At 42.0% G+C, this 12,012-nt stretch overlaps 1 protein-coding gene across 2 annotated transcripts in view; it reads right to left on the minus strand.

Moving 5' to 3' along the window:
* Positions 1-233: 233 nt before the first annotated feature.
* Positions 234-12,012, minus strand: part of NCKAP1 (NCK associated protein 1) — a 149,906-nt gene continuing 138,127 nt past the window's right edge. For both annotated transcript variants that reach the window (XM_073577502.1, XM_073577503.1), the window contains 7 exons: positions 11,114-11,196; positions 6,423-6,503; positions 6,162-6,255; positions 3,274-3,390; positions 3,064-3,173; positions 2,700-2,789; positions 234-1,274 (listed from right to left, as the gene is read on the minus strand). In XM_073577502.1, coding sequence (XP_073433603.1) covers positions 1,158-1,274; positions 2,700-2,789; positions 3,064-3,173; positions 3,274-3,390; positions 6,162-6,255; positions 6,423-6,503; positions 11,114-11,196 — 692 coding nt within the window. In that variant the 3' untranslated portion in view covers positions 234-1,157. The remainder of the gene's footprint in view (positions 1,275-2,699; positions 2,790-3,063; positions 3,174-3,273; positions 3,391-6,161; positions 6,256-6,422; positions 6,504-11,113; positions 11,197-12,012) is intronic.

The raw sequence follows: 12,012 nt of genomic DNA on the forward strand, positions 1-12,012 counted from the left end.
GAACATGTCAAAGTGGCAATGGATTTTATAAGGAAAACCTGTTGACAAGTTCCCTTTAATGATCATTCTCATAGGCCCAGTGAAATATAAAAATACTTGGTGCTGCAATCAACACGCTTCAATCAGGCACAAAATGCAAAAAAGGGCCCCTCAGCAGAGTCAGTGTCCTCTTATTTTACACCCATCAGCCCCCAAAAAGATAACAAATCGAGTATTCACCGAGCAGACGCTGGTTCGATACAGTCTAGTGTTTATTGTATGTTATGGAAGGTACACTTGAATTTCAAAAAGTTAAAACATATAAAAGTGGTTAAGGGGAAAAACAATGTATCAACATTTGATAAATGCATAAGAATGTCTTCTCATACCATATAGCAGGGTACAATGGTAATGTTAATGCCAACATAGCATTGTGGAAATTAGTCTAAAAAAAGTTATACTATGCTTTTTACAAACAACATTTTCTGCTGTTTAAAATACCAGGAAGGAGATCTGTCTTATCGAGAAATGTTCCTTAGCTTTGTTCGGATATGAAGGGAGATGTTTTTTTTTGGGGGGGGCGCAAGGAAAGAGTAGCGAAAAAAACAAATGATGCAATTACTTCACAGAAATCACAGAATCACCTGTCCAATCCATTATCGATAAGAACATAAAAGGTACAGATAATAATTCTCCCTATATGAAATAATTTACACACAGATGTATGTCACCTATACCACCATCTAAAATAATCACTAAATACATTTTTGAAATAAACAAGCAATATTTTGCATGATAAAATATCAAAACAGCCAAAAAGTAGTGTTTGTGTCTTTTTCCCTCTAGTTTTGATTCTTTGCAAGTAACTGTCCAGAAACAAAAAAACTTTTTTATTTTTATAATATATATATATATTTTATTTTTTTGTCGATTTTAATTTTTTTTTTCAATATTGTAGTGAAGTGCAACCAACCAAGCTTATCTGGTAGTACAACTGCATAAAGAAACCACTGGTCAAAAATACAATGGAATGGGGAAAGAGTTTTAAGTCATAAAACCGTTTTGTGTTTTTTTTTTTTTGTATTTTCTTTTCCAAACCATTAAGCAAAAGTACTCCACAGTTTTCAGAAGGTGATGAGCCGATGCATACTCGGGCCATGTTTTCATAGAACCAATATTTATGCAGAGGACGTGACACTTTGCTTGTAAACTGCATGGTAGGCGTTTCTCAGTAAGACGTATGGGAAACAAGACTCCAGCAAGTCCATGGTCAGGAATGGCGACTCTTGCACAATCTGTTAGGGAATGTAAATACAAAATAGGTCAATATGAAATGGAAACAAATTTATTTTACTCACATTATCAGCACTGTCCCCATTGGGGCTCACAATTTAATTCCCTATCATTATGTCTTTGGAGTTTGGGAGGAAACCGGAGAATCCAGAGGAAAGCGACGCAAATATGGGGAGAACATACAAACTCCTTGCAGGTGTTGTCCTTGGTGGAATTTGAACCCAGGACCCCAGCGCTGCAAGGCTGCGGTGCCAACCACTAAGCAACCCTGCTGCAACATTCACTTCACTTAAATGGGGAATTGGTGCATCCGGTAGTGCTTGTGTGATGAATGATTTTGAATTTTTGTCCTTTTCTATGAATTGTTTTTGATTTTAATATAGGGACTTGCAAAACAACGAAGACCCTTGACGTGGGTTGCAAGCTTGCGCTGCCAAGCTGCAGTGTTAATCACTAAGCCACGGCGCTGCCCTAATTCCAAAGAACATCGTTGAACACTACACCTAAGCCAAACTCTTACCCGACTCTCCATAATCCAATATCAGAATCCCCTAATCGCAGGCTCTCTCTTTTGAGTACAAAATCATCAGTAGGCCGAAATCAGATGTGCCGAATCCTTATTTCACCGTGATGTGCGTAACAGCCATGGGTCTTCTAACCCGAACAGGACAACAATGAACCATCATTTTGGCTGACTGATCACACACAGTCATCATCTACAGCGAAGTTGTTTAACACTATGGTCCAATTGTCGTTTCACTCGAGAAAAAAAAAAAAATCTTTACTGAAAGAACATCCTAGAATGTTCCAAGAAAGATGACTCATCCTTTGCCCGACGTCATTGAACATATATGACCAGCGACTGTAACGGCCAACATGGACTAAAATGTGTATGGCTGTGACGATCTAACAACTGCTCATCATATGATTGTTCACTCAATAGTTATCCAACCATCAAGCTCCTTCTATCTACTGTGTAAACTAATATTATTCTGCCATTGTCCTGCAATATGGTTTTGGATTTTTTTAGTTGCTTCTCTTCATCATTGAGATGAATTAGCAATGAGCTACTAAGAACAGCCAGAGATCCAAACTTAAGTCTTATGTAGTGGAAATAATAGAAGTGTCAAGTGCCACATTTAAAAGGAGTCCAGCAGCACAGACTAACTGTTCAAACCAAGCACTTCATGGCGTCTTTCCACGCATCTCCACCATTCTCTAGCTCTTGAAAAGCCAGAGCTGTCAATCAAGGAAGAGAAGTGTGGAGATGGAAGCAAAACAAGCAGTTGGGAAAAGTTCTGTATATAAAGATGTGAAAGGACAAGAAATCTGCCCTGGTACAATAACTTCTCAGAGCTCATTACCCAACATTATGGACCAGGCTACAGCACAAATGTTATGTCGTATCTCTTTATGTCTTAACTTACCATATCTAGCAGCAGATAAACAGATTCCCTGTTCCTTGTAGTCGTTTTATCTGTCTCTTGGCCGATTTTCAGCAAGCTGGATGATGCAAGCTGTAGGAAAATGACAGAATAAAAGATGACGTCCTCAGAATCCTACGCCGTCAAAAGCTGATAACATGCCTAATATTCACCAGCTAATCCATTGCTCCATTACATAAGCCCATGAGAATGCAATGAGCCCAAGGCAGTGTGTGGTCATGAAGACACAAAAAGCCCTAAATGCAGAAAACCTCTAATGTCATAGCAGTTATATAGAATGGCGAGGTCTCAAACAAATGATTCCAAGAAACTCAAGTTTTACTAAAAAAGGACAAAATATACATACAGCCAGGAATTCTTTAAGACGATCTTCAATGCTCCCTTTGTGAATAGTAAACAAGGCTGCGGCAATCTGGTTGATGGCCTTTGCCAGGCAATGGATGTTATTGCAGTGACCTAAGAACCAAAAACAAGCTGGTAAGACCGTGTACAGCTGGGAGGTATTCAAGAGCGGTCTGCGGGATTACTGGATCTCAGCGAGATAACATTACAATACCTTCTATGGCCGGGCTGTATTGTGACATGACGTTACTAGCCAAGGTTGGCAAAGAAACTGCCACAAACACCATGAGAAGACAGGCAATCTTGTATTCCTCCTCGGGACTGATCGTTTCTGGAGGGAATTAATAGGAAACTATTTCAAAGACCTGCTGTTCCGCAAGCACGATGCCACGTCTAGCACATTATAAATTCCTATTAAGAGTAATAGGAGGAAATGGATGATTCCCATAATAACTATGATGAGAGTTTTTCATGTGAACGGACAATGTACATTGACTTTTTAAAATAAAAACTGATGGGTATTGTTTTAAATAATGTGCAGTTTTCTAGAGCAGCATGACTTTATTTTAGGTGTTTAGAATAATAGAAAAAAAAGTTAAGCTTTCAGAGGTGTAATTTTTTCCCCATGTGAGTATATTTGAATATAAATTCAAGACACTGCTATTTTTGTTCTGTTTTCTCACTCCATCCTCTGACACAGGGCAATAGAGGTACATACGGGCTTAGTAGATGCCTTCATAAATTCACTTTTCTTTAAAGGGAATCTGTCACCCTTTTTTTGGCTTTGCAGCTGCTGGCATAGACATCGGGGGCTTATCTACAGCATTCTGTAATGCTGTAGCTAAGCCTCCGATGTAACCTGAAAAAGAAGAAAAACACGTTATATTATACTCACCGAGGTGGGCGGTCCGGTCCGATGGGTGTCGCCGTCCCGTTCGGAGCCTCCCTTCTTCATGCGATGACGTCCTCTTCTCCCATCCTGTAATGGCTCCGGTGCAGGCGCACTGCTTTGCCCTGTTGAGGGCAGAGGAGAGTCCTGCAGTGCGCAGGTGTCGGGAGAGGTCTGGCACCTGCACACTGCAGAATTTTGCTCTGCCCTCAACAGGGCAGAGCAATGCACCTGCGCCGGAGTCATTTCAGGACGGGAGAAGAGGACGTCATCGAATGAAGGGAGGCGCAGGACCGGACCGCAACACCCATTGGACCGGACCGCCCACCTCGGTGAGTATAATATAACGTGTTTTTCTTCTCTTTCAGGTTACATCGGGGGCTTATCTACAGCATTACAGAATGCTGTAGATAAGCCCCGATGTCTATGTCGGCAGCTAATAGGGGATAAAAAGGGTGACAGATCCCCTTTAAATTCACATCTTCTACCATGGCAGGCAGAAACGTTAGCAGTGCTACATATAAAGAAAATGTTTCTTTCTTAAAAATCTAATTAGCATGTTTTTCCTATGCAGGCATATTGTACTGGTACATACCGTATTTTTCAGACTATAAGACGCACCTTTTTCCTCCAAAAATGTGGAGAAAAATTGGGGGTGCGTCTTATGGTCCACATGTACCTGCTCTGGCTGTGGATGGGGAGGTGTGGATGGGGAGGTGTGTGCGCGGCAGTGGCCGGTCACAAGAGGCAGGAGTCGGCTGGTTAACTCCTGTGCCTGCTGCTAAAGAGAAATGAATATTCACTGCTCTCCAAGCCCATGGGTGTGGAGAGCAGATAATACTCATTTCTCTTTAATAGTGAATATGCTATTATCCAGAGCCTCCAGCTTCCTGCAGCTGCCTGGCCATCACATCTGCCAGCTGATAAGGAGAATGAATATTCACTGCTCTCCACGCCCATGGGAGCGGAGACCAGTGAATATTCACTGATCTTTAATAGCGGGCACACTGTTTGCCGCAGCCTTCCTGCAGCGGCTGGGAGATTACGTGTGCCCGCTAGTAAAGAGAATGAATATTTAATGCTCTCCACTCCCATGGGCGGGGAGAGCAGTGAATATTTATTCCCTTTAGTAGTTGGCACACAAACGGTCAACTGCAGCAGGAATCCTGTGGCTAACACTGTACCCTCTATTAAAGATCAGTGAATAGTCACTGCTCCACACGCCCATAGTCCCAGTGGAAAGCAGAGAGTTATTCCAGCAGCTGTCCTCTGCTTGCATGCAGCACGTGATGTCACTGCCATGTGCCACTTACAAGCATAAATCAGCTGCTGGCATTGGAACAGGACGCTGCGCAGTAGTGCATGGAAGGTATATAGCATGGTTTATGGCTTTTTTTAAACGTTTTTCTGATGGGAGCCATGCCTACCAGGATAGGGTTGAGGGGGACTATACCTACCAGGATAGGGATGAGGGGGACCATGCCTATCAGGATAGGGATGAGGGGGACCATGCCTACCATTTAGATCTTTAGACCGCATTGCAGTTGTCTTTATGTTATTCTATGGTGCTGCTCCCATCATCCATTTTTTTTATCGGATCCGTTCCTCGGACCGAGACAATCGCAGCATGCTGCGATTGGCACCAATTTTCGGATCGGATTCGCCAATGCAAGTCTATGGATGCGATTAAAAATCGCACTGAAAACGCACCACACGTGAGACTTGCGATTAAATCGCAAGACTTCTCCAGGTCAACAGGAAAGAGCATCAGGCATTGGCATTGGATGTCAATTTGATGCTTAGATGCGCATAAAATCGGTTCATCGCCGGAAAATCGGATGACAGACGGATCCCTGGACAAGAAATCTTTGTGCGATTTCGTACCATAAAAATCGGAGCGATTTTTTAATCGTTTTGTGTGACTCCAGCCAATAGTCATGGCCACCAGTGGGCGGGGGGGGGGGGGGGGGGGGGGGGGGGAGTAAACCAATAAATTTGCAAGCAACACTTCACCGACCACAGATTGGTCAATTTCAGTCTCCGATTCATGCTGCTACTAGTTCGGCAGTATGAACTGTTTGTCAGGTTCTCTTTAATGAGACAGTTACAGAGTAAAACCAAGTGAAAACTCAATCAGTCTGCTTGCTGACAATTCTTATGTTACTGTAGTGAAATTATAGGCATCCATGAGTACAGCATTGTACATGACATACCAGATTTTTGAGATGACAGAGCCACAACCAGGGCTGGGTCTATTTCACATGGTAACCCGGCTGCTGATGACAGTTCGTACACATTCATTGCAACCTATAAAAAAAAAAATTGGTGGGGGGGGAGTTTGCACAAGGGTGGTTACTAATAAAGCAAGGGCAATGCCACGTCTTTGCATGTATATGAATACAACTGAGGAAAGGATGCAGTGTAACATGCAGCAGCGAGAACTAGTAGGACATTTTATGCTACAGAATTTTTACCTTCATGTCCGTCTCCCTTGGAATGTGATCCTTGAAGTCTTCAACAGAACTTACAAGGAAAGGAATGTGGTAAGATAAGACCTGAGAAAGGAATTGAAGACAATGTCAGCATGCCAGGCATCAGCAGACAAGACATTGTACTGTGCATTTAATAAGCAGGTAATTGCAATGATCAGCTAAAATACCAGACGTGATCTACAAGCAGTCTGGGGTTTTCACAGAGTACATCACAAACTGAAGGAAGATGAAAGCATTCTGCAATGCTGGGAAACATTACATTTCCGATGCATCATCTTTTCCTCTCTTTCCATCAGTTTCTCAGTTGCGCCAATGACTCATTCACAAGATGCCACACGCAATGGTTATCACGAGTGAGCAAGATGTCCCTCCATGGGTTTAGGATTTTATTTCATTCAACACTTCATGATGCAGCAGTGGTACTGGTCCAGGTCATTAGTCAATGTCCAGATGACGGTTTCGCCAATTCTGTGATTATTCAAAGACCAAGTACCACATACACAACGCTGTATAGAGAATATAAGCTTTAGCACAGAAATGTTCCCATTTTCTTCTACAGGGCACATTTATGCCAAAAGTCTATTTTATTTTGGCATTCGGTAGGCTTCTTTTCTTTAAGGATGGGGTGTGTACATACATATATATATGGTTGGCACATAAAGTGAACGAATCTTCGCGATTTCAGCTCTGCAGACTATCTATCCATCTTAAAAAGAAACAACTGAGATCCAACTGAAGTGTAGACTTTCAGGTTTAAATAAAGTGGTTGAACAAAAATATCACGTGAAATGTTTAGGAATTGCAAACATTTTTCTACAAAGCCTCCTCGTTTCAGGGACTCAAAAATAATTGGACAAATTAACTGTACTATAATTAAAATGTTAACTTTTAATACTCTGTAGAGAATTCTTTGCAGGCAATGACTGTTTGAAGTCTGGAAGCCTTGAACATCACCAAACGCTGGGTTTCCTCCTTTCTGATGCTTTGCTGGTCTTCACTAGACATGAGCAAATATCTCCAGCTCCCTCCTTATTCAGCAAGCTATAGCGCTTACTGAAGAGGATGCATCGGGAACCTGGATATCTGGAGCGCTCCCGATAATCAGCTGTTCGGCGCCGCAGCTGCATGTGTCGCGGCTGTGTGACAGTCACAACACGCAGACTACCATGCATGTGTTGTGACTGTTACACAGCTGCGACACATGCAGCTGCGGCGCTGAACGGCTGATTAGCAGGAGCAATCCAGGTACGAAGGTTCCCGTGGCAGCTTATTCGGTAAGCGCTATAGCTTGCCGAATAAGGAGGGAGCCGAAGATATTCGCTCATGTCTAGTCTTCACTGCAGTTGACTTCAGTTGTCACTTGTTTGTGGGTCTTTCTACCTTACAAAATTTTAAACATGTGTAATGCCGCTAAATGGGGTTGAGATTTGGTGACTGACTCGGCCATTGCAGAATATCCGTCTTCTTTGCCTTAAACTCCTTTCACAGTATGTTTTGGGTCACTGTCCATCTGTATTGTGAAGCGCCGTCCAATCAACCTTACAGCATTTGGATGAATCTGACCAGAAAGCATCGTCCTTGTACACATGAGAATTCATCCGGCTGCTTCTGTCTTCAGTCACATCATCAATAAATACTAGTGATCCGGCGCCACTGGAAGCCATGCATGCCCATACCATCACCATGTTTTACAGAGGCTGTGGTGCGCTTAGGATCATAAGCTATTCAAAGCCTTCTCCATTCTTTCTTCTTCCCATCATTCTGGTACAAGTTGATCTAAGTTTCATCTGTCCAAAGAATGCTTTTCCAGAACTGGGCTGCCTTCATTAGATGTTTTTGGTGAAGTGTAATCTATCCTTTTTTTTTTTTTTAAGGCTAATTAATGGTTTGCAACTTGTCAACTTGTGGTGAAACCTCTGTATTTGCTCTCATAAAGACTTCTAGTTCAGGTAGAATTATATACTGAAACACATACTTCCTGGAGAGTGTTCTTCACGTGAGTGGATGTTGTAAAGAGGTTTATCTTCACCATTGAAAGGATTTCTGTTATCATCCACCACTGTTGTCTTCTATGGATGTCTTTGCGAGTTCACAAGTTCACTAGTGCAGTCTCTTTCTGCATGATGTACCAACTTGTTGAAATGGCCACATTTTTTCCAGCTATCTGACAGATTTCTTCTTTTTTTTTTTCCTTCAGGCTAATGATGGTCTGTTTCCCTTCCATTGAGAGCTACTTTGACAGGTTGTTGTTGGTTTCATTGTAACAGCTTCCAAATGCAAATACCTTACCTGGAATCAGCTGCAGACCTTTTACCTGCTTAAGGCTGGTTTCACATTCGCGTTAAAACAACGCTGCGCCCTGCGTCGTTAAGCCCCGCCCCGATCCGGCTCCCTGCCCGCCCCATCCGGGATCACCGCCTACTTTCGCATTTGCACGCATGCGATCGGCGCCAGGGCTGTGGAGTCGGTAAGCCAAACCTGCGACTCCGACTCCTCAATTTCCCTTACACCGACTCCGACTCCAACTCCGACTCCACGACTCCGACTCCCACACATATTGCTTATATTTAAGTGAAAAATTTATTGTAGTACAATGTGAACCTCAGACATTTAATCATTTTTATGATCCAATAATCAAGATATTTAGATAGAACAGAATATATATTGGTGTACTACCCGGTTTTCATTCTTTTTGGTACAGATACGATATGGATAGACAGATATGGATAAATGGATATATAGATAGAGCAGATTTCTAATCTGCTTTTGCTATTGAAAACATTATCTATGAGCTCAAAAACCTTTCAGGTGATGCGGTTTTTTAAAAAGATGATCAGCTTTTGCAGCTGAAAAACGTATCCTCAAAAAACACAGGAAAAACGCTGTGTGTGAATGTAGCCTTAGATCAGGAATAGAACAGCCATTTATAGGACATTTCATAACTTTCCCAAACTCCTATGAAAAAATATTCAGCATATCCTGCATTGAATTACTGTACCCAATTTATTATATATTTTAGGAGTCGGAGTCGGTCCATTTTATACCGACTCCAACTCCGACTCCACCAAAATGAGCACCGACTCCGACTCCACGACTCCGACTCCACAGCCCTGATCGGCGCACCCTATCTTTAGCATATGGTGCGCAGATCATGCGCTGCCAGTGTGAAAGTAGCGTGCTGCGCACTTTTGACGGTGCGCCGTGCGCGCCGAAATGCAACATGCTGCATTTCGGCGCGCACGGCGCACCGTCAAAAGTGCGCAGCACGCTACTTTCACACTGGCAGCGCATGGTCTGCGCACCATATGCTAAAGGTAGGGTGCGCCGATCGCATGCGTGCAAATGTGAAAGTAGGCGGTGATCCCGGATGGGGCGGGCAGGGAGCCGGATCGGGGCGGGGCTTAACGATGCAGGGCGCAGCGTTGTTTTAACGTGAATGTGAAACCAGCCTAAGTGATGATGGATTACTGAGGGAAAAGCTGATGTAGCCCATCGAGAGCTCTGAGATAAGTGTCCAATTACATTTGTTTCTTTTTTTATATACACACACGCTTAATTTTATTGATAATTTGTAAATTAAAGACATTGCCCAGGAATTTGGTTTTAGAGCTCAACCCCATTCACTCCAGTGGTGGTCTTTAAGGGCAGAAAATACTTTATTATTAGGAAAGGACAGCATGTTTTGTGCTTTCTTAATCAAGCTGTACATGAATTCATGGACAAACCCTTTAAGTGTTTATGCCTTCAGTTATTATAATGAAAGTTTAACCAATTCTTAATGGATCCGATTAGGCTACAACATCCAATGTAATCACACGGCAGCATGAAGTCTTGAAGATGCAGAACAATGGCATCTGAGCATGAAACATCATCACAGGCATTCCTTTTCACACTTCACAGGCTGTAATATTTAAGAGGACGAGTCAAATCAGAACAGCTGAGGCATCAAGAGGAGTCTGTTCTGTGCTTGATATATGTGAGAAAACAACGTCTCATGCAGCACATAATTATACACCTGGCCGTATCGAAAAGTCTAAACCTTACATCACTAGCACAATGTCTACCTTCAATGAACACAAAGGACTGAATGTGCTAAACTGGAGAATACCTCACTAACAAGGGTTGTATAACTCCGCACATTACTAGTGAAATCCTCAGGTCCATGGTAGGACAGACACCACCTGACTGTGCCTGTTAGGGACCGTCAAGGTAATCCATATGAACATGTCTTTGTTTTTTTGCCAATCACTAGTCCTCAATCTAAGCACTCCACATAGCAATGCAACATCTGAATCCCACTCCTTATAACCCTTGGTATAAGGAGCGACAAACCCTTTAAGTACGACTCAGTGTTTGATTCCATAACATTTTCCAAAAGCTTCCACCAAAGTCCACATAACAGATGCCCCCATGATGAGCCATTTCATGAGGTCCCGTAACCCATTTTCAAAGAATGAAAAATGATAACACAAACAAAATGTGAACTATTAATTTCTATAAAAGTGCTATATTGTGTCAGCACTTCCCTGCACACACACATTCTTGGCAAGAGGTGAGGATCCTGAAATTAAAGTAGGGCCCCAATTTAAAAATGGTTTTAGGACTTGTCTCAAACTAGGGAATGTAAAAATAAAAGCCATAATGACAAGGACAGAGTAATATTGACTTCTTACATCTCTGAGAGCTTCCTGTGCGAGTGAGCGGAAGGACAATATAACTCCAATGATGGTCATCCTCTTCAAGACACTGTCTACAGCTACAAAGAAAAAGAAGAAGATCACGCTGAGCCCAGGGAGACAAACATAATGTGATTTTCTGATATGGTTTTGTTGGTTTTCCCCTCAATTCTACCCTTGCCAATAGGCACATGAAAACACGTAATACATTACCCATGTTTTTTTCATATTACGGTTCTCCCCATAGAAGTCTATGGGAGAAGAGCTTCATGATCTTGTCGTTACTGTGGCAAAAAGTGGGAACTGCGCGCATGATAATACCAATAAAAGAACCACATTTTTCAATGCTCACTGGATCACATGTATTTTTCTTTTTGCTGAGAACATACCCGAACATTAGGCCACATGGCTCGGTCTCCCAATAATGCAAGGTGTAGAGCACCCGTCTTCTCCCAGACATGGTTGCATATTTCCACTAAGGTTATACAAGTGCAGTAGATGGATTGAGGCAGCTGTGCTGGTACTTTGTCTATACAATCAGTTCTGTTACTTAAAAAATAGGACCCAACTTATTATTTGCAATTTTTTTTTGTATTGTGACATTAGTTGAAATTTTTGTGCCAAATTCTTCAACAACGTTCGTGAATTTTGTACAAAATAAAAAAGGCTCTTCTGTCTTGTCTAACTTTTTTCCGATTTTTTTTAGATCAATAAGTAGAAAGTGTAACTGAGATAAAGCAAAAGTTTGCACAAAATCATTTTTGAAATAAATTTAAAATTCTGGAGTACATGAAATCTCTCCAAGCGTGACTGGAGTACATTTCTGTAAAAATGTATAAAGTTTAAAAAGTCATAATTGTAAATTAATCCCTGCCCACAATGACTAACATTTAAAA

Source organism: Dendrobates tinctorius, unplaced genomic scaffold, assembly GCF_039654945.1.
Source record: "Dendrobates tinctorius isolate UK_male_01 unplaced genomic scaffold, ASM3965494v1 ptg000056l, whole genome shotgun sequence".
NCBI classification, from domain to species: Eukaryota; Metazoa; Chordata; class Amphibia; order Anura; family Dendrobatidae; genus Dendrobates; species Dendrobates tinctorius.